Source organism: Eublepharis macularius, chromosome 14 (assembly GCF_028583425.1).
Source record: "Eublepharis macularius isolate TG4126 chromosome 14, MPM_Emac_v1.0, whole genome shotgun sequence".
NCBI classification, from domain to species: Eukaryota; Metazoa; Chordata; class Lepidosauria; order Squamata; family Eublepharidae; genus Eublepharis; species Eublepharis macularius.
In genome coordinates this window covers 32,062,400-32,085,939 of record NC_072803.1, presented here as the reverse complement: position 1 = coordinate 32,085,939, position 23,540 = coordinate 32,062,400, and the positions used below count along the sequence as shown (strand labels likewise).

Sequence of the window (23,540 nt, the reverse complement as noted above, 5' to 3'; positions counted from 1 at the left end):
ACAAAGACATAAGTGGTACTTGCAATTTAAGAGGAGTTTTCACTTTTCATCTTGCTTCTCATTGGTGGACAATACCTTGATGTGGTCATTGATTCTTGCATGAGAACAATGTCATATGTTTATGTTATCTGAGCAATGAGGGCAGTTGTCACACAAATGACAAAGTGTGTAAACAAGACTTTTCACAACCCTTTCGGAAAACATTTTCTCAAAGTCTAAACAAACTGTTAAAACTGAGCTCTTCCCTCACAAGCTCTCCTCCTATTTTTAGCTGCCTTTTTAGGAGACATTGCCTTGGATGAAGAAGACCTCAAGTTGTTCCAGGTGGACAGAGTTGTCGATCTCACACGGCATACCATTGAGAGAACTGCCACTAACTCTTCAGGTAATGTTGCCAAACTTGGACATCAAAGGCTGAGGCTGTGACACACACAGAGGAAAGAATCCAGTGATTCCGTATCTCTGGAAGCATGCTTATTTTGTAAAAAATTGAAATGCTAACATCAAAGCAGACATTGTCCTACAACTTAGGAAGCATATGCAGGTTATAAATTTCTAATTTGTGTTACATGATATCTCATTCTCCAGATGTTGCTTTTGCCAAAGTTTATGGATTCGGTGCACGCTTGCTAAGTTGGGCAGCCTAGTTCCCAAGAAAAAGAGAGAGAGGGACAGGAGCAGTCTTTGGCCTCATGTGGTCCCTGAATTCACTGCTGGGAAAAGAGGCTGTGTGGTTGTTTGGATGTGGGATTTTGCTGTCCCCCGCAGACTAAATCCTTTTTAAAAACAAGGGATATCCAGATTCAGGCATTCACTTCTCTCTGCCAAGAAGAGAGTTCATGAATCCAAAGGTTGCTTCTGGTCTCTGTCTACGGAGAATTGTAGGGAGTAATCCAAAAAGGCTAAGATATTGTGCCACAGAAATAGGTGCTGTTGACTGGCAAGTTCCAGTATTAGGCATCTCTCTCTCTCTCTCTCTCTCTCTCTCCCCTCCCCTCCCCTCCCCTCCCCCCAATTAATAATAACGATCTTGCTGTGTGGCCAGAAAATTGGAACTTGGACATAGGTTATGCAAATGTAAGTTGGCTCGATTATAAATGAGTGTAACAATGGCAATCTCATTGGATCAGAATGTCTCTGTAACGTCTGTTCCATTATTCTGAAAAACTTTGTAGAGCAAGGATCAAAAAGTTAATATTTCCATAACTGCAGTCTCTCACTGTTGATAAACTTGTTTAAGTATTTTGTAATGTGATTTTTTTCCCCGTTGCTGCTGAAAATAAGTTTTGCTATTAAAAGTGCAATCCTAAATGGTGGTGGTAGAGTGCCCTCAAGTCATAGCTGACTTATGGCTACCCCTGGTGGGGTTTTCATGGTAAGAGACTAACAGAGGTGGTGTGCCATTGCCCGCCTCTGCAACCCTGGTCTTTATTGGAGATCTCCAATTACTAACCAAGGCCAACCCTGCTTAGCTTTGGAGGGCTGACAAGATAGGGCATACCTGGGCTATCCAGGTCAAGGTGCAATCCTCAGTAAGGAGGAATAGATGCCTACTGGTTCAGCTCATGTCCCGTTTGCCAGTTGTGAACAGAGACATGATTTTTTGATGAGCAGGTTAATAATTCATTGATCTGTTTGGTTGCGTTGGGCAAGTTGTTTCACTGTATTCCTTATTTAACCATGCAGTACAGTGCAATTGGCTTTTCACACATGCGGGTTCTTGCACAGCCTCATTGAAGTTTACTTCCTCCCCATCCTTGCTGTATAACTGTGCTGCTCAGCTGGCAGTTGTTTAAATAGACAATTAGACCACTCACTCATCATATGAAATAGTCATCCATTAAAGGCAGACTGTGTTTCAATAAAATCCTAACTTGGGTGTTCATCTAAGTAGTCCTCCATGATGCTAATGGCTGCTGATCATTTTGAATCAGCAGCATCCATGTGCACGTGCCATTTTTGGAAATCTGATGCAAACTGGTTCAGCTGACATTTATGACTGCTTGGCATGAACTGAGCAGTCCAAGTGATCGTCTCACTTGTGATTGCTACCTTCAAACATGGTAAGTTTGACCATCAAACATGTTCACAGCGAAATTCACAGCATTCCTAATTGTAAACTGTCAATGGGTTTAGAAGCGTATTTAGGACTATACTGTAAATCTGTTTCTGAAAAGTTTTATTTATTTTAAATTATATATTCAGCTCTTTCATGAGACCCTCTAGTGATCTCCCATCCAAGGTACTGATCAAATCAGATCCTTAGTTGCTTAGCTTTAATAAAGTTGCAGAATCAACTCCTAAATTATTCTCTGGGATCTGCATTTGGAGTTCTTGGCAATCATTTAGATGTAAATGCATTATAACTGGATTGTAGTTTCATTATGCAAATGGTGCATTATTGTAACTTTCTATATGTAAATTATTTCTAATACACTATGAAAGAATGTCTTAACATTTTGTGCGTTCCCACATTACTTAAAAACTTACCACTAATAATAGTCTTCAAACATACAAACTGTACATGACAGAAAATCTGATTTAGTCTGTGTAGTCAGATACCAGTAGTACAATGCTATAAAGTAATTCTTTTTTTAAAAAAAAGAGTATCATCTTTTTTTCCTGACATGCTGGCTTTCTGTGTGTAGGGAGTTGGTTCTTAATGGAGATGTAATTTTATAGTGACCTGTTTGCTGTCTTAGATCTTTGTATGCCATTAAAGGTATTTGAATTGAAAAAAAATTGTTCTTAATGGAGCATTTAAACATACAATGTCTTACCTGTAGCCTGAAGTGAGAAAGTTGAGGAAAAGCTCAGTTACTGTACAAACGGGCTCTCGGGGGGGCTTTTTTAGCTCACCCCTGATTAAAGCAAAGCTATTGGAGAAGTTAAAATCTTTGGATTTTATTCTGTGAGCATTGTTGGCCACAACTGAGACAACTTTGTGGCAGCCATCACATATGGATCTAACCCTCCTTTTTTCATAAACTGTTTGCATAGAAGTTCTTCTCTGTAGCCTTAGATATAGGGCTCCCCAAACCATTCTTATTGCTGCATTGATTTTCCTCATTGCCAAAAACAAGCAGTGTTAAGGGTTTGCATTGTATCTATCATGTTCTTGCTGAAAGCCAAGGGTCACAAGACCACTGTTAGCTCAGCTGCTGTTGCTGGGAAAGAGACTTTAAAAAGGGTGCAAGTGCCCCTGGCATAGATCCATTGATAATATTGACAGAACCCAGGTTCATCTGAGCTAGAACAAAAGTAACTGGCTTGACACGGGCCTATCTCAGTCATCCTTGAGGGAACATCCACGCAACCATCTGCATTCCCTTGGCAGCAAGGGGGAGAAGAGAAGATTTATTGCTGAATTTTACTGTCTTGGAGAAATCTCCCTGGCAGTGACATTTGTTCAGTTGTGAATACTCTCCCCAAGGAAAAGAGATGACAGTCACTTCCAGTGCTTAGAAGAGGAGGATAATTTTTTAAATTAAGATTTTTAAATTAAGTTTTCGATTTTTTCCCAAATATTAAATTATGAAAACCATTAGAAGAGAGAGAGAGAACAATGATGGTAGTAGTTTTCTGCGGCTTTATTTATAAAGTTCTAGGAGAGGTCTCCATATATTCTGTCTTCCATTGCTCAATGGGCAAATGTTACTTTTTCTTCCGCAGCAAGATCTTACATCCATTTCTCTGTACTAGGTGAAACAACTGGTTTCCAAGACTGAAGTATAAGTCTTTTAGTAACAGTTGTAGTTCTCAGCACCCAGAGTGGGAGGGGAATCCTGTAGGTAATAGAGGTGCTTAAACTTCGGCACAAGCAGCAGTTAAATGTAGTGTCAGGAATTAGAGCTTGCAGTGAAATCCTCAGCATCTTGCTGTGTATCTGAATAATGGAACCAGTGATGCTGACAACATCTGGTAGCCTAAATTTTATTACTGGGTTGGTAGGGTGGGGTGTCCAATGATTTGACCCTCTCTTCAGAGTTCTAGTTGAAATCAGAAGGTCAATGTGTAGCCTACAGGCTTCTATGTTCATTGCACCACTTTTGATGTGGATTTTTATTTATTTATTGTATTAGATTTGATTCTTCATATCACCCATCCACACTTGATATCAATTTCCATGGGTGAGGGAGCGGGAAATGGAAAGGGTCGATTTCATAGTGAGGCCTTGGATGCTCCTGCACTTAGGTGAACCCCCTCCCTCAGTAAAGAGTTTGTGAAATGTCCAAAGCCAAATTGTGAGTTTACTCTTGCCAGAGAACCATGCTATGAAGCATTGGTATTGACTTTTGGCACTTGTTGTGTTTTCTCAACCTTGGCCCTTTAGGGTAGGATCTCCTGCCAGGTAATGCTTTCCATGGGCTTTGGCGACAGCTTGGCTGATCCAGAGCATTCCAGACAATTTGGAGACAAAGATCTTGGCATGCACACTTACACTCCTACTGATCTCACTTTAACAAAGCCATCCAAAACTTTTGGGGGGTGGCTGTTTTTTCACAGCCAAATGTGCATTGCGTGTGGATAAACTAACCATGTTGTACACAGCCCTGTTTTGTCCACCAGAAGAAAAAGAAGCAGCCTCTTCTCCTGACAAGATAATATCCCAAACTGTTTGATTAGAAGATTTGTAGCCAGCTAAATACTGCCTTGCTTATTTTTCATGGCATCATATCAGCCTAGCACTAGGCTGAGGAAACTAGCCTATTCTAACTTATTGTTTCTTAACCTCTCACTCCCAAATTAAAAGCATATCTAGAAGTCTGGAAGAGGCAACAGAGTGTCAGCATTTGGGGGCATTTGGGGAGGCCAAACTACTTAGTTTATACAGAGAAATGAGTAAAGGAAATTTATAGGGACTTACAGGGCAATTCTATGCAGAGTTATTTCATCTTAAGCACACTGAAATCAGGGGACTTTAGACTGGAATAATTTTGCATAGAATTGCAGTAACAGTTTGTGCAGAGAGGGTTTTGGCTATAGGTAAAAATTCATTGACAAATTTTGTGGCAGTGAAGGTGATAGTGATCCTGAAGACTTGGAGAGAGGTTGGCTTGGCTGCTTGTCAGTTGAAGAGTATAGGTCAGGCAGAAGATGCTAAGAAAAGAGGAATGAATGAATCAAGTATCTATGAAAACAGGCTAGAAAGAACTCATGAAACTGCCTTATACTGCATCAGCCCATTGGTCTATCAAGGCTAGTTTTCTCTACCCTCACTGGCAGCGTGGCTCTCTAGGGTTTCAGGCTAAGGTCTTTCGCGTTACCTATCCGATCCTTTTAACTGAAGAAGCTGAAGATTGAACCTGGGACCTTCAACCCTGAGCAAAGAGAGACACACCCAGAGCTGCGAGGAAGGCTGAACTTCACCTATCGATTTGAAATAAGCTGCCAGATCTTTGGTCGCAGGTCTCTGTTTTTAAACCATAGAAGTTGCCTATGTTGGCAGAGTGCATAGGCATAATGAGTTCCAGTGGCTGGAGGCTGAAGCTTAGAGACATTCTGATTCCAAGTAAGATGACTTGTAAGTAATGAGGTCACTTGGTGATTTAAAAAAAATAAATCTGATGATTGGCGCTTTAGCTCGCCTTTTCAGTAAATTTCATTTCATTGAACTGGTCTACAGCACATCAAACTATGATCTGGACACGTTCCAGCATTCACAAGAACAGTTCAGCTAACTGAAACTCAGCAGGGAGCAAAGCTAGCAAAAATGCATCTTTCTCTGGAATATTGGCGATGGAGGGGCCAGTTCTGGCCCTGAAGTCAATGGCAGAAAGGGATTGAAAATACAACAGCCAATATTTTAATACTCTTATGTAGCAGAACAGCCCTGCTGACCCACAAGCACTGCTCTGTCCCAGCTCTGCAAGACCTCTAGAGGCCAGCAACCCCCCCCCAAGTCACTGCCCAGCAACCACTCCCTTCCCTGCTCACCCAGCCCTGAGAGGAGTTTCTCTCTCTCATGTCTTCTTTGGTATGCTGCTACCAGGTGGTCATTTGGGGAGTGATCCACCAAGAGGGCCAGCATTCCTAGCTTCTCATCTTTGGTGTCTATTAAAGGCTCCACCTAGTGCCTGTATCTCCCACTGCCCTGTGGCTTGTTGCCACAGGGTACTTGTGCACTCCTGGGGAATTAGCAATCAACCGCCTCCCTTCCCTTGGCATCTATTTCAAATACCATATTCAAGCAATAGAGGTCTGTGTGCTACAGAGAACAACTATCAGCATTTAAATTGGTAAAAATTGATTGAAAGATACAAGTCTACACACATACTCTACACAGGAGAAGACTGAGCAAGGAAGACAAAAAAATGAGTAAACTTCCATTCTTCTGTCCCTCACCTCTGTACATGCCCTAGCTGGTCTTATTCTAAGGCAGCCTCTTTAACTTAGAAACTACAGTGTTCCAAAAGCTTCCCATTACCTCGGAAGCTTTGTCTAGGCAGTCAGCCCTTTGCCTTCTCCATGTGGTAATGGCAGCCATCATGATGGAGCCCAGATATGAGAGCTCCTTCCACCAGATGGAATCCGCCAAAATGGACCCCTTTCCCTCTGTGCCAAGGGATTTTTCTTTTTCCCCATCCCCTTGTGGGTCAAAGAATCTGTTCTTGAAATCTCCAGGAAGATGTCATGTAGTCCCTCACAACCCCCAATTCTCTGTGTCCTATAGAGTTTCAGATTCCAGCCAAGAAGTGTGCTGGCCATTTCATTGACTTTGGCCAGGAGGCTAAACTTTGATGGTTTGTACTTGCTAGAACTATTGACAAGAGGGGTGATGCTTGGGAGCAGTTGACTTCTCCTTCCTTTCCTGTCTTCTGCTAACCAAGAAACACTTTAAAAACAAGTGTGAGGAGTTTGCAAAGCTCACATCTCAAAATAAAGTGCATTTCTCTGCACCTTATATAGCTCTAATGTGCAGCCTTATTTGAAATACAGTGTGCTGCTTTGGTCACTGTCCTGTTAAAAAAAATTACATAACTGTAGAAGGAGCAGAGGAGGAAACCATATTAAATATGGAGTTGAAACACCTTTCCTTTGGAAAAAAAGCCATTAGTGCTGAAGAGACTGGAATTTTTCAGTTTAGAAAAAAAGATGATTTAAAGATTAGATTAAGATATATACAGTTATGAATGTAGTGAAAGCAAATGGAAAAGAAGATCTTTTTCTGCATCTCCTATAAGAGGATTTGGGGGCACCCAATGATATTAATGGACAATAGATTCAGCAGAGACAAAGGGAAGTACTTTTTCACTCAAAATGTAATTCAGTTACAGAATGACAGTGAATGTACTGATCGTCACTAGTAGATAGCTTTAAAAGGATTCATGGAGGAGAAGTCCATCAATGGCTAATAGCTAGTGTGATTAAACAGACTCTCTGTATCCAGAGGCAGTAAACCTCTGAATACCAATGCTTGGAGGCAACTTGGCCTGTGTGCCCTGTTTATTGCCCCCCACCCCAGCCCACTGAACCAACAGTTGCAGCTTTTATGTTCATGATGCTGGTCCATGATGCTTTTCACCTACGAGTCATAGCTGTGCTCACAGACTCCTTTTTTGTTGTTTTCTGCATTGTAGGGAACAGTTCCAACAGCACTAGCATCAGATCCAGGAGACAGCAAAGGAGACGGAAGCCGGGGCGGTCTCGGAGCCGCCGGGCTGCCACTTCCCGTCATGAGCGAGTGTGGCCAGATGGCGTCATTCCTTATGTGGTCAGTGGGAATTTCACTGGTGAGTTGCTGTGGAGACTAGGGGTGAAATGCATGCACGTTGCTGGCCTTCAGCTTCTTATATAGTTTGACCCTACATTCTGAAAGGTCCAGATGAGAGACTGAAGATGCCATCACACTATCCTGTGAAACATCAATTGTACAAGCTATACTTCCAGGCCTCAGTAATATATGAACAAATAGCAGAAAGATTGAATTTTCCATCTTCTTTGCACTCCTGCTTCTCTATGTTTTAGGAGAGAATCATATTGCCTTGTTCACTCTGGTTTGTGCCAAATTAATGAATATGGGCTGTGCTGTATTGATGGCCATTTACAGACTGGCCTTAAAATGCATCATACAACTCCCGATTGTCTGTGTTCCAAAAATGCTACTTCCGTAGAGCTTTACCTTGCTGATCTCATACAAATATATATTCAGATATCTGATTATCATGATTAAATGATTCCCAGAGCCATTTAGGTAAATGAGATTGTATCAGAATAAATAATAACCATATGCCTTAACTGAGTAATCTGCCTGTACAGTCTGAATTGGTGAGAATGTACGCGTATACCCTTATAAGAACTATACCTCTCTTCATTCCTGCCAGATACTCTAGAATACAATGTGAATTTTAATATAACTGCCTTTTGCAGGTTTTGTAGAACATACAGGCTCTTCTGCCTGTTTTCTGTCCTTCCAGAATTCTGTGTGCTGTATCATGAATAGGAATGCCAGGACCCTCAGCTGGCAGCTAGCAAGGCACACTGCAGATACTGGGATTCTCTAGCAATGAAGCATTAGATACAGGTTTTCCAACATGGTGGTGGTGGGCACCATGACACCTCCTCTGGTGCCTGGCCAGCTTTTCAGAAAGTGGGCCGGTCCATTGCAAGGAAGGGCTTGGTATTGGCTGCTCTCATTCCAATGAAAAAAGCTGTTAGAGGATCAGGAGGACTGGTAAGCACCTGGACTTTCCTTAGTCAGTGTGTGATTACGTTCTCCCTTCAGGCTGGCCTTCTTTTTTTATTCCCCCTTCTCTTTCGCTTTCCTCTTCATGGGTTCAGTGAGGTTGCCATGCAGTTGTTTTGCAAAGCAAAGATTGCATTTGGCTCTGCCTCCAGCAGCAGCCATTTTGGATTTGGCTCTACCTCCTGAAACACCCATTTTGAGGGTGTTGCTCCCCACCCTTCAAAATCCCAAAGGTGATTGCAGGCTTAAAAGTGCTCGGGATCCCTGCAGTAAAGACCCCAAGTGGATACACTCTTAACTTTTTCACAACAGGGAGGTCCTCTATCAAGGCCCTCATAGCTCTTTCACCCCCACCCCCGAATCTTTACATTGTGTTTTTTCTCTCTTCACTGCCTCTCTTCAACCCATTAATCCCCTCTTAAAACTTAGAAACCCCAGAACAGTTTTTTCCCACATCAGAACTAAACCAATGGAAGGCAAAGCAGGCAGAAGGTGGCCTGGGATGAGCCCTCTCTCGGCCTGCACCCTAGCTTCAAACATGGACATCATGTTTAAAAGTATCACCAGTGGCTGATTTTTATGTTTGAGTTTGTTGTTGATTGTAACCCAGTTGCCTCATCTCCTTAGTGAGCTGAACAAAAAGTACTTGGATGGTCTGCTTCTACAATTCCCAAGCTGTGAGGCAAAATATTTGTCCAGTTGTCTGTTTTGAGCCAGGGTTTTCTAATGTGCACCTTCAGAAGCAGCTGTTGTGCCTTAGAACCTCATACTTCTGTTTTTGTTGAGATGTTAGCTGAGATATTTTTGTCATGCTTACAAGCTGACTAGAAGAAAAGCTCTTCTGATCAAAGTTCTCATTTACCACTTCAAATTAATGGAATAGCATCCAGGTGTGTTTAAGCTCAAGGAAGATCATTTCCTGTTCAGCGGTGGGGAGCGCCTCTTCAGATGCTACTAAGGAAACCACTACTGAGGACCTCCCATCTTTCCTAGAAGCCATTACTAACTTTTTTATCCATTCTAGGATTGCCTTGTTACTATATGTCCGTCTTGGCAGTTGATCTCTATCCTGCTCTTTTAGAGAGCTGGCTAGAAGTGCTCTTCCCTCCAACCAGTGTTTGGCCGCTTCCTGTTCCCTGCAGGCAACCAGCGGGCAGTCTTTCGACAGGCCATGCGCCATTGGGAGAAGTATACCTGTGTCACCTTTCTGGAGCGGACTGATGAAGACAGCTACATTGTGTTTACATACAGGCCTTGTGGGTAAGGAGGGGTCAGAACTTCTTAGCAGGTAATGGGTCTTCTGCAGTTCAGAGTGAAAGACTCTGTTTGTATCTGGACTTTCCAGTACTTTCCGCTGTTCAGAGTCAAAGGAAAAGCCTCAGGAATCTGAGAGCTCTGTGTATTTGGACACTCCAGTACCTTCCAAGAAGGAAGGGAGTATTGCCAAGTGATTTATGCGTTAAACTAAGGGTCACAGATAGTTGATCGCTTGTCCGGCACTGTCTACTGTGTGGGCTTGTTTATGCAATCAGCTTTCCAGGGATAGCAAACCATTCACATAATTCAGCCTCCTTTTTTAATCTGTAAAATTTTCAAGGCTTAAATCAGGGACTGGATGAAATTGAAAGAGCGAAAAACAACTTCTCTGACCTTTGACCTGCCTCTCTTTATCTGCGGATAAATGGTCCAGGGTTTTGCCCCTGGAGTAAACAATAGGAAGGCTGTTATCTCTTGATAATCTCACTTCATGAACACGGTGACCTGAAACTCCATTGAGTCAATGGGACAGTGCCTTTTTAAGGATGATATTAGGTTCAGCACATACTCTAAGCAAGCCATCTGACCAACTTCACCATCACCCTATCCAGTTGCACGGGCAGTGGTTTGCTTATCGTAGGGACAGCTAATATAACAGTGGCATTTGCCAGTGTAGATTCCTTATGCTGACATATCTTTGATTTCTGGCAGCAGAAAGCTGCTTGGGAGTGATCTTGTCTCCATCCACTAGGAATATCAGGAATAGGATCACTCTGTAAATCATGCAAAATATACAGAATATCATGCAAAATATGATAAATGAGGCAAATTTACTTAATATGTATTAGGTATGAGTTGCTGAATTAATCTTTTCTTGATGTGAAATTTTGCACACAATTTAAAAAAAAAATTTCTTGCAGTATACATGTAATCTTAGTTATTTTCTAGTTTTCTCTGTAGACTTGTGTGTGTGTCACTATGAAGTGGTTTAATACACAGCTACCATAACCCAAATGGCTTCATGGACTCCCTGTGACATCCAACTTCTCAAGAGCTATTCTGTTCTCCAGGCGGCAGACCAGTTTTTCATATTCTGCTATAAAGTTGGTTCCACCTACAGTCAGTATTTCATAGTTATGGACTGTTTAAAACATGAAATATCCCTAATATATAACTTTTGAAAACAAATTTCCTTTTGAGTGAATCTGTGGGTGAAAGCTTTGCAACACATTGACTTAAATTGGGATGTGAGGGCGATCTGGCTGCGACATCTGTCACCCCATTGATCGCCAGGGTTGATTTGGCTGATCTGGCTGGCTAGGCAGGTATCCCCTTCCTCCCTCACCGCTCCATGTGCATCCCTCCCGAAGCTGCGCACTCGGTGGAAGAGGACGACCATCCCAGACAGAAGGAGTGTACTGTTCTTCGGTCAAGGGTATATGATCACTGCGATTGACTTAAATTGGGAAAGGCTGCCAGCAGCCAGATAATTTTTTTCCCCTGTCAGCTATTTCCGAGATGAGTTTGGCTTTGGTTTTTGGCCCTTCTGGCCCCGTTTAAAGCTGGACCCCAAAAGATTACAGAAATTAGGCAGGCAGTGCTAAAATGGTTATCTGTAAAAAACTGGGTAATGTCTTCTCTCTAAAAATGAACTCCTCTCTTTAAGTCAACAGCAGCTATGAGGGGTTTCTTGATTTTGCTTTCCCACCTTGATAGACTGCAGAATGAACAGATCCTCAGATTAGGGTGGTCCTGTAAACCAATTCTCAGTGGCAAGATGATAATGAACACCTCCACATAAACCAGAACAAGCATGTCAGTTTCCTCACAGAAAATGGAAAGGAACAGCAGAGGGTAGAGTCCTTTTTCTCCCAAAGAGAAGACTGGATGTGGAGAAGGGAAAGGCTCGTGCTGCTGAGATTACGAAATGTGCATTCAAAGAATCCCCAGATGTGCATAGCCAAGATCTGTAAAGTTCTACTGGAACATGCACCTTTGTTTTCAACATGTCCACTTTTAAAGGGGGTTGTCAGTGAAAGCCTATCCTGGATAGCCCAAACGAGCCTGATCACGTCAGATCTCAGAAGCTTAGCAGAGTCAGCCTTGGTTAATAACTGGATGGGAGACCTCCAATGAAGACCAAGGTTGCAGAGGCAAACGATGGCAAACTTCCTCTGTTAGTCTCTTGCCCTGAAAACCCCACCAGGGGTCGCCATAAGTCAGCTATGACTTGAGGGCATTCTCCACCACCATCAGTGAAAGCAACAAACCCAACCCAAATACAGGTTCAAAGATAGATATGGTGCATCCTTTTAATGTTTTGCAGCATGTAAATGAGAAATAAACTGCATGGTATGGAATGGCAGTAGTCCTTCATCCATCTTTTATGAAAGATTGCGCACAGAAAAAGGAAATGGATAAGACAGTGTGCTGCAGCCCACAGGGTGGGAAGGTTAAAGTTTTCAATTGGTTAAGAAATCAGCAAGATTGTACACTGGAGAATCTCTGCTAACCTTGGTCCTTTGGAAACTTTTACAGCCTCTTATAGTTTTTTTAAAACTTTCTGCAGTCTTGGTGAGTCTTGTCTTCCCAAACACAACCCTGACAGCAGGGTAGTTTTTACATGGTAAGAGTGTTTGATTAAATGCTTTCCTATGTATCTATTTTGAAATATCCACAGATCTGTGCTTCTCCCTCAGGGAATCCTCTCTGGGTTTGGGTGGGGGAAGGTTTGGATCCACATGTAACTTTTTATTGTATATTCTGTAACTAACAGTCTGACATGTGGCCTTCTCTGCCATTATGATGGTGCTTATCTCTTTAATTTGGAAAGAGGAAAGAAAGGGGTGCATATGAAGTGAGGAATGGGTTAAAATTAAGAGAACTGCTAAGTGGGTATGGGCCACCAATGTCAGGAGAAGAGGGGGAACGGAAAGAATAACAAACCTACAGGAACATATCGAAAGTATCTGAACAGCTACATCAGATGGTGTTAGGTAAGCATGTAAAGCGAATGTAAGATGCAAAGTTCGACCTCTTCTTCTCCATGCAGGTGCTGTTCCTATGTGGGGCGCAGAGGAGGGGGACCTCAGGCCATCTCCATTGGGAAAAACTGTGACAAATTTGGCATTGTGGTACATGAGCTGGGCCATGTAATTGGTTTCTGGCATGAGCACACACGCCCAGACAGAGATGACCATGTGTCCATTATCCGTGAGAACATCCAACCAGGTAAAGGCTCTGATATCCTCCTTGCTTTCCTCCCTTCCATTCTCTATTCCAATAGAACAAGGCAATTAGACACCCTGAAGCATCTGCTTGCTGGGCAGAGCAAGAGAGTTCCACCCCTGTCCCACTCTCCTTTTACCACCCATTTGCACATGCACCTTTTTACTTCTTTCCACTCATCTAGCCAGTGCTGCTTTTGCCTCACATATCCAGCCACACAATTCTTAATAATAGTCCCCTTCCTATGGCATTCACACTTTACCTGACTCCATTGGACACATGGGGAAAGCAATAGAGGCACAAATCTCGGCAAAGAGCCCAGGTGCACAGTGGACAAGCGTGCCCTGAATTTAGCTATTGAGTTTGTGCTGACAAAGCCAGAAACAATCTGCAGTTGCTCAGTCAGCATTAATTCAGTAGTCAGAAGCAAGACATTGCCCCAAGGTTTTCTTAAGCAGATGTGACCCTAATCTTTGTTTTGTTGGGAATAGAGTAGAACATACATCCTCCAAGAGGGAGGCAGTGTGGGATGCAACTAGATAGGGCTGCTGTGGGAGTGGGAGAAAGGGGAGCTACTGGCACACAGGGAACAGATATTTGCTCCAAGGCCAGCTCAGTGCAGGCTGTTTTTTTTTCTCCTCATGCTTCTGCCTCCTGCTGTTTCCGCAGGGCAGGAGTATAACTTTCTGAAGATGGAGCCTGAAGAGGTGGAGACATTGGGAGAGACGTACGATTTCGACAGCATAATGCACTATGCCAGGAACACCTTCTCCAAGTGAGAGTTCAAGAATACGATTGCCTCATATGTTCACTCAGGCACACACATATTCATCCATGCACACCCATGCTGTTCTTTCAGGGGGAGTTTATACATTTCCCCCAGCCCAAAACATTGAATGAGCCTAAAAAGCTCAGAGTCATGGAATCCCCAGTTGGTCTGTGCATAAGTCTGTATGTATATCTGAGACATTTACAGAGCTGACTTTGGCTGTTTGGGGGCTCCAGGTAGAGCTGTGGTTCTGAGCATCCCCCTACTGTTCTGCCTTTCTCTGTTTTCTGCTGCTGTATTGACCCCAAGAACAACCATTTGCCAGATCTGGAATGACAAAACAATGTGGTTATGATTGCTGATGAGCTTGGTTGGGGTGGCCACAGATTGTATTGGCTTGATATTGCAAATTACAAAGCTTGCTGTCTCTGGGATGCAGAGAAAGGACCAAGTCACAGTAAATGGGAACATTTTGCACAGTTGATGTGTGGAGTGTACCAAACTTGGTTGGACTAAGTTAGGCATCCCTGATGGAAACTAATCTTGCTTCTTCTCCAAACTTCCATTGAGAGGAACTCTAATGCTCAATGGTTGTGATTTTTCTTTCTTTCCTGTGATAGCTACGCTGTAACATATTGCAGTGGTTCCTGGTCTGTGCCTCAGAATTTTTTATTTATTTCAAACATTTTTAAGTTGCCTTTTCACCCAACTTATGGTCCGCACGGCAGCAAACCATAAAAACAAACACATGTAAGTATATAAAGGCAATTAAAACAGAACACACACACACACACACATTGGAGGAAGATCTGTATTTCCCCATGTCTATCTTTCAAAATGGTTATAGTATTAGGTGGCATGTGTTTGATCCTTGTTTCTTGTACATTTCCTATAGAGAGACGTGCTGATTGTGGTTCTTATGTTCAGCTGATTGATTACCACTTTGAAGTTGCAAAGCAGTTAACTGATGGCCTATGTCTTCTTCCTTTGCTGCATGAAGCCTGGCTTTCTTGCTGAAGGCATCTGGACCAATTTCCTCTGCGAGTCTCTGTCTTTCTGTGTATGTGTGTGAGAGAAAGAGAGAGAGAAAAAGAGAGAGACGGCTTTTGGAATACTGTGGTCCCAATTAAGTGTAGGTAGAACTGTGAACTAACTTGTTGGGTGTTGAGTCTAGACTTTCAGTAAATTAGGGAGTTGAACTAGGTCATGGTCTCCTGGTGCGTTCTGTTTTTTCAAAGGTCTGCCCCAGGAAGAAGGTTATATTTCTGTCCTAATTTTCACTGTAGTGATAAACTGGTGTCTGATCTTCAGACTGCTCACATGATTTGAGCTTCTTAATAAAAATGTATCTCTGAATGTGGAAAAGTAATATATTAGGGAGGATAATAGCCTAGAATCCTTATCTTTACTATCTCGTTTTCTATGTTTAGGGATTTCATTTTTTTATATAGAGGATCCTACAGTCACATGAGTTTCTGCCTACCTTCTGAAGAGGTCCACTGCAGACTCATATTTTTTCCATGGCTGAGAACCTGGTTTCTATCTGACTGTAATTAGGCTGTTACAGATTATTACTGGATGTTGTACATACAATAGAGATTTAGAAAAAAATTATTGAGCTCTTTGAAGAGAGTGTTCACTCCCTCTCTGAAACAATGAAAATATCTTTCCTGGTAATTTTAAAATGTATGTTGCAGAGAAGAACAGGGCTCTTTCCCTGAGCCAAACTACCTCCCTCCATAATGAGGGCAGGAAATTGTCCTGCTGGCACATGGATGATAACTAACATAGCACATCACATAGTTTTACAGCATTTAGAATGGCCCGTAGCTGTTTTTCAGCACAGGAAGCAGAATTACCCGTTTTGTTTTATACCAAAGCGTATTTCACAGGTGTGACAAATTACTCTCCCACCCCCTCGCTTATCTCAACCTTCCTTGATTCTGTTTGCTGGTTTATCTAAAGGATTGGAACTAGTGGAGGACTTAAACTGTGAGGCCCTGAAGTCTTTTGATCTAGATAGATTGAGAGTAGAAAACAAAGTGTCTGATAGGAGAAGAGCTTTCAGGGACGAAAAAATGGAAGAGATGCCAGAGGAGATACAGCCTGGAGAAGGGAAATGACTTTAATGGAATTACTCCTGAAGAAGTGAACGGGAGCTCAGACCTTTAGTCAAAGTCGGTCCTGTGGACGACTGGGGCAAATTTTTCTCACACACATCTTGCACCCTGTCGGTGCCAGGAGTCTTTCCTTCATCTTTTGTATCTTTTTATTTGAGGCCGCATGAAGGGGGTTCCTTGCCCAGGCTGCCAGGCACGCATGGAACCCTGATGTTCTCTTCTTTCTTAGTCTGGCTTTTGAATAGCACCACAGTGGGCCTTTCTAAGTCTGGGCGCAATCAGACACAGAACAGAACTGCTGAATGTTATTCTGCGTGTGCCCAAGCAAGAGCTGGAGAGCTTGGGAGAGAAAGAAACAGCTGTCTCATTCATGTGGCAGGGAGTGCGCTGATGCCAAAGGGCATGTGGAGGGATGGGGGGAAAGACAAGCAGAGGAAGGGGGGAGTGGTCTGCAGCCAGGGGCAGTGAAGAGGAAAAACTGTTAATTCAGTAATTTTCTCTGCTCTAAAGCACTTTGGAATTGGAATATTCCTCTCAGAAACCCCAAAGGAAACCCTGCTTTGAGTACCATTTAGAGGCCTGGGCTGGAGTGTCATTTTGGAGCAGCAGCTTGAATAAGCTGAAGCTTCTCTGCAGAGGAGAATCTCCTCACGTGATGGTCCCAAGGCAAACATCAGAGCTCCTGTCAAAACAGCCCTGGCGGGCTCTAACAAGGGCTGGCAATGACCGGACGGCTTCCTGCCTTCTCTAGGAATCAGGAGCAAAGCTGAATGTTTACCTTAGGAGAAGCAAAGGCGGGCAGTGTCTGTGCACTCATGAAATGTCAGCGCCGCTCTGTCTCTCTCCCTCCCAAGCTTGGGCTGCTTGCTTCTCTTCTGCTCTGTGTACACTTGTCCTCATGACAACTGCCTGTACTTTGAACTGTAGTTTTGCTCAAGCAAAATGTGGGAAAGGTCTGCATCAAAGAGATGCCATTTCCCCCTCCACTTAGGGCATCACCCTGCTGGAAGATGGAAGCTGGCCATACAGATTACACTCCTTGCCCTGTAATTCTTGTGGGTCATGTGAATGTCTGGGAGGCCACAGCGGACTGAATGCTTTCAGAAGCATGCACTTTAGGGATTAGGTCACGTGCAGAACATAAGTGGATAAAATCCTCACAACTTAACCTACAAACATTCTGTGGGCTCCGATTTTACCGCTTTAGCTTAACCCAGCTTCAGAAACTTGTGCCAAGAGTCAGCTGTGCAGATCGAACCTGCCCCTCAATATTCCTTACCCTGACATTTCCTTTTTCTTCTTGCAGTGAATGAAAAGAACAGGCTTGTGTGTATCAAGGGAGTATCCTCATTTATACTTCCTGAGGTTAAGATGAGTTTTGAAAGTTCCATGGAAATCACAGAAATGGCAAAAGATTCTTATATCAAAGAAGATGCAGTTGAGAAGTCCGGGAAGGACTCTGGAAAGATTTCACAAGTTGGGTAGAGAAGGAGCTCTGGGAAGTGCCAGGTGCTATTGATGAGTATCAGATGGTACAATATAGGTTGCAGACATGGGCTTGCACTGTTGTGGAGAAGTCATTGCAGGACAGCTTTTCTTAAAACGGTGTAATGCATTGTGAAACAAAACTTGATGTTGGGATGAATAGTGGGGATGGATTGTAGCTAGAATCCCAGCAGAAGGCCTCTGTAATAAACTTGTATGGAGTTTCTTGATCATTGTAGCCCCTTCCCCCAGATATCAATAGAGGATTGTTCTCTGAAAACTAATCCCCAAAGGATGCATTGCAGTAAATTTAGAAAGGAAGTTTTAACCCTTTTCTTGGGAGTTTAATGTAGACAACATTTGTCTGCGCCTGTTACTTTACAACCTACTTCTTTGTCTCCTTGTCCCATCTATGATCCACTCTTGACAGACCATGTGGTATGAGCACATATCCATCCTGTGCTGTGCCAGCTGTGCTGGCTTCCAGTGGAGTTCCGGTTCTGGTTCAAGGTGTTAACCTTGGCGTTTAAAGCCCTTCACAGACTGGGACTAGTATACCTGCAGGATCGCCTCTCCCATTATGTCCCCTGCAGGTTGCTGTGCTCTACAGACAGCAAAACAACCAAAATAAACCGTCACCAACTAACTAATGCGACTTCAAGAAATATACAATACTCTTATATGAAAAATTTACAAAAATTTACTCGTACAGAATTGAATTATAAGTATAAATATATATTCCACAGAGCCCTAATAGAACATCCGTGTTAGGGCAATTATCCTCCTTCACAAGAAGGCAACAAGGGGAGGGAAAAATTTCAATAACCAAACCCCTGTGTTAGATGCAAAAACATAATCACTTAGAATAGGGCTCAAAAAAGCCTCTACATAGAGTAATACAGAGTGATACAAATTTCAATATGTATAGGGGTACATACATGTTGCTCAAAACAATCTTTCAGCAAGAATTAAATAGAATCAACAGTTACAATTTAAAACATGTTGATTCTATTTAATTCTTGCTGAAAGATTGTTTTGAGCAACATGTATGTACCCTATACATATTGAAATTTGTATCACTCTGTATTACTCTATGTAGAGGCTTTTTTGAGCCCTATTCTAAGTGATTATGTTTTTGCATCTAACACAGGGGTTTGGTTATTGAAATTTTTCCCTCCCCTTGTTGCCTTCTTGTGAAGGAGGATAATTGCCCTAACACGAATGTTCTATTAGGGCTCTGTGGAATATATATTTATACATATAATTCAATTCTGTATGAGTAAATTTTTGTAAATTTTTCATATAAGAGTGTTGTATATTTCTTGAAGTCGCATTAGTTAGTTGGTGACGGTTTATTTCGGTTGTTTTGCTGTCTTACACCGTCACTCTCTCTTTGTGTGTTTGTGCTCTACAGACAAGCAACTCCTGGTGGTCCCCGGCCCAAAAGACATCTGTCTGGCCTCGACCAGGGCCAAGGTTTTTTCTGCCCTGGCCTGGTAGAACGCTCTCCCGCTGGAGATCCAGGCCCTGTGGGACCTGTTACAGTTCCACAGGGCCTGTCAAATGGAGATGTTCCACCAGGCCTTTGGCTGAGGACCAAGGAGTGTCCTCTCCCCTTCCACCTAAGACCACCACTTTTTCTGTGACTGCCCTCAGCCATGTGTTATGCCCATATGTTATGGCCCATATGTGGACTCCCGATTGTCTATTTAAGTAGCCTATATATAATGCACCTGGACTATTTTAATGACTGTTTTAAGATTATTACTGATTTTATAGTTTTATGACTAATTTCTTCTATTGTATGGATGTTGTGAGCCGTCCTGAGCCTATTTGTGGGGAGGGCGGGGTATAAATCAAATAAATAAATAAATATTCTGAACTTTTCTCAGAGACCATCCTTTTCTTTTAACCCTTGTCAAAGGGATACTGAGCTTCTGGAGGTACAAGCCACCAATAATCTTGCGTTCCGGAAAGGACACAAAGGAGCAGAGCCCAAATTCCCTGGCTGTGGCTTGCTACAAAACTACTTGCATTACATCACAACCCTATCACTTAGTAGATAGTGCTTTTGCTTACCATAAAAATATCTTTCACTAGGATGCTTGTCTCTGGATTATCCTTCCCTTTTTGTCAGCTTGTCACTGTTTTCCTTGGGGAGGTTGAGTTGGCAAGCAAACCTAAGTGCAAGGATTCTTGCATCCTCCACAGATGCATATATGGCTGCAGGCTAGGAGGGTGTGTCTCCTGGAATTTTATTGCCGCTCAGCATTTTGCTGCTGCTCAGCATGCTTGGACTGGTACTGTTGTCAGCTTTATCCTGGCTGCTGAGGACATGCCTCTAGGTCTTTCTTCTGTAAGAGAGACTCAGCTGTGTGATGGACCCAAGAGCATTGCCTATAGTGTGAGGAGGAGCATCCTTTACCATTAGGGCTGCTATCTTTTATTCTGACTGATGCCCGCTTGTGCCTTTATTCTACAGCTACCTGTATAAATGTAGTCTAAGAGCATGGTCCTATCATACACAGCAATCTGGCTGTAATATCTGTCATCCCATTGATTGTGTGTTATGTGCCATTAAGTTGCTTCCGACCTATGGCGACCCCATGAATGAAAGACCTCCAAAATGTCCTATCATAAACAGACTTGCTCAGATCCGGCAAACTGAAGGACGTGGCTTTTGTTATTGAGTCAAGCCATCTCTTTTTTAGTCTTCCTCTTTTCCTACTGCCTTCCACTTTTCCTAGCATTATTGACTTTTCCAGAGAATCTTGTCTTCTCATGATGTGACCAAAGTATGATAGCCTCAATTTTGTCATTTTAGCTTCTAGGGAGAATTCAGCCTTGACCCCATTGATTGCCTGAGTTGGTATGGCTGATCTGGCTGGCTCTGTGAGTGTCCTCTTCCTCCTGTACATACCTACCAAAACTGCACGTTCAGTGGAAGAGGGAAGAGGGACATATTATACACACTCCCAGATAACAGGAGTGTGTATAATATGGTTATGTTTAGTTTGACACACCAGTTGTCATCATCTTGGGTTTGGACCAGGAGCTCAAAACTTGGGGCCTTTCTGCATGGGGCTTTTTCTGCTATTTCTGGCCTTTTTAATGCTTCAATTTATCCCCAGATTTCCACACACATTTTTTTGCCTTTTTGCTTCAAGTTGTTTGATCTTTCCCCTGTTTTTCCCCCAGTTTTTTTGGCAGCTGATTTTAAGTCAATTTTCTCCTCCTGTTTTGTTTTGGTTTAGTTTCTCCCACTCACTCCTGCCCACCTCCAACCCACTTTTTGATGATTGAACATTCATGATCATTGAAACACTCCTCCTCGTCCTCACCTCCCTTTTCCTTCTCCTGGTTTTGTTTTCAATCTTTGTCAATTTCATTTCAATATATCAACCTCACATTGTCATAATAGTTGGAGCAGGTTCTCTGAATTCTCATCTTTCATTTTTTTAAAAAAAAAGTCTCTACCCTGTTCCATTGTGGAGATACGCCTTTTTCCCTTATATCTTCACAAGGGAAGGAGCTCGAGATTTCTAAAAAATTGAAGCTGAGAATTCAGAGAACCTGCTGCACCTATTATGACAATGGGAGGTCAATATATTGATACGAAAATCATGCATTTTTTTAAATTGCAAAAGCCATAGTGGCCGAGGGAAGGGGGGCATTTCTGACGCCAGAAAAAGCAGCTTGGATTGAAAAGGACCTAGCCATTACTGCTCTGAGCTCTATCCCAACAGAGGTTGGTTTGCCCTGCCAGTGCCAGCCTCTGGCTCTGGCTCTGGCTCTGGGTCAGCACGGGCAGGGCTTTCCAGTTTGGATTGGGAAGGGGACTTAGTTGTGGGTGGTGGCGCTGCTTCTCTTTTAGGCTTCCCCATAGAAAGACTGTCAGCGTGTTCATTTTCCACCTTTAAAAACATTCAGCCCTTATATCAATATAGTAATATCAGTATGCTTCAGTAATATAGTAATATCAGTATGCACAAAACATAAAAGGAGGGTGCTATGACAGCGCTTCTGCTGCTGCTGATGACAATAGCTCCCTTGCTTGAAAATCCTGGCAAATAAATAAATAAGGTACATGAGGAAGAAAATAAACCCTTTCTACAACTGTAAAAATGCAAAGGGAGGGCAGACAGGCAGAAGAATCAGACCCAAACCAATTTCAGTGCTTGTGGATTGACTGCGAAGAAAATCAGGAATAAACTACACATGCGGAAAAGCCCCTAGACTGGTGAGCTTAACTGTGGCTTTTTAGAGCTGCTGGACAGGGAGGTGTAACATTAGCCCCTGTATTAGATAGGAGCCAGGCCTCTGACCCTCATCTGCTTGACAGAGCAATATTGCTGCATTTCAAGGCTTAACTCTAGTCCTTGCTGAAGATCACTCTGGGTCCAGCACATTCCCGCAGCTCTAGCGACCATACATTCCAGCTCTGGATTTGGGCTCAGTTGCCTGTGGCCCTGACTTAGTCTTGGTTCCAGTCTTGTTTAGCAACTGGCTTCAAAATGTCTTCCGATGAGAACCAAGAACTTGAAGCACCGGAAATGAATGGGGAATTTTGCAATCAGGACTTGAGGCGTGCCATTTACAAACCACCAGCTCCTTATTCTTTGGACTCTGACGTTAGCAGAACATGATATCTGCAGAGCTCTCATCTCTGCATCCTCAGATTTCCCAGCCTTTCTCCCAAGAGCTTTGCTTAATACCTCCAGTTTTGCACGCATTTTCCGAGAAGAAGCCTGTATTTTAAAGCCTGCTTGAGAAACCCAGACCCCATCTGTCAGCTGGGCACTCAGAGGCTTGCTGTTTCATGACTCAGATTCCAAGATTTACAGGATACTCCAATGCAAGCTTACTTGCAGCAAAGCTGCCCCTGACATGTTATCGGCTTGTTTCCTGTTTGGGGGGTAAATGGAAGGAAGAGGCATGGCTGCCCAGGGTGACTTCGGACAACTTGTGGTGCTGCTGGCTGAGGCTATCCTGTTTGGAGTTCCTTTGCTCCTTTTTAGAAATTCTTTTGCTGCTCTTGGCCTGCTTCAGCTGCCAGATGTGGGTGCTTGCCAAGTAGAGGAAGGTGTAACAATAACTGCAGTAGGCCAGGAAAATATTCCTGAAAATCGCTCAAGGCAGGAGAATGGAAATTGTAGGTCACTTGAGAAAATTTTCCACCTCGCTCCCCCTTTCAGACTTAAGCATGTCCATATGGGCAGCAGGAGGAAGGGAAAGTTCCAATGGCTAAATGGAAATCCCCATACAGTAAGAAAGACTAACGTGCTGGCACAGGTTCCCACTGTCTCAACCCATTTCCCTTTGTTTCTCTCTCTCTGACTGTATTGAGATGCTGTAAACTACAATTTGTTCATTATGTGAATGAGTCTGAAATCTTCAGTCTTCTGCCTTCATTCTTCCTCTTGCTATGAATCTGAGATTGAAGACTTCACAGCTTATAAATTCTTTGATCTAACCACAAATTAGTGTTAAATTTGAATTCAGACTCTTTTAACAAATTGGAGGGTGTTTTGTTTTGTTTTGCTTGCTCACAGATTAGAATTCTAAACTGTGTTTTAATCCTGATTTAGAAATCGGGTTTGTGGGCAAACATCCCCCCACCAACAGAACCTATTTGTTAACAGCACCCAAATCCAGATGTCACAGCCAACTGTGGTTAGATCAAAGACTTCCTAAATCAAGAATGTTTTTTATGTTCAGTTGCAAAGGGAAAAGGGTGGGAGGAAGCATGTATGCATGAGGATTTCCAACTTGATCGGGCACCAAACTGTCTCTGGTTATGGTTGTTGTGGGTTTTCCGGGCTGTATTGCCGTGGTCTTGGCATTGTAGTTCCTGACGTTTCGCCAGCAGCTGTGGCTGGCATCTTCAGAGGTGTAGCACCACCTCTGAAGATGCCAGCCACAGCTGCTGGCGAAACGTCAGGAACTACAATGCCAAGACCACGGCAATACAGCCCGGAAAACCCACAACAACCAT

At 43.0% G+C, this 23,540-nt stretch overlaps 1 protein-coding gene across 4 annotated transcripts in view; it reads left to right on the top strand.

Moving 5' to 3' along the window:
- Window positions 1–23,540, top strand: part of BMP1 (bone morphogenetic protein 1) — a 160,522-nt gene that overhangs the window by 80,117 nt on the left and 56,865 nt on the right. For all 4 annotated transcript variants that reach the window (XM_054997757.1, XM_054997760.1, XM_054997759.1 and 1 more), the window contains 5 exons: window positions 272–385; window positions 7,581–7,733; window positions 9,829–9,946; window positions 12,996–13,174; window positions 13,841–13,946. In XM_054997757.1, the coding sequence (XP_054853732.1) occupies window positions 272–385; window positions 7,581–7,733; window positions 9,829–9,946; window positions 12,996–13,174; window positions 13,841–13,946 (670 nt within the window). The remainder of the gene's footprint in view (window positions 1–271; window positions 386–7,580; window positions 7,734–9,828; window positions 9,947–12,995; window positions 13,175–13,840; window positions 13,947–23,540) is intronic.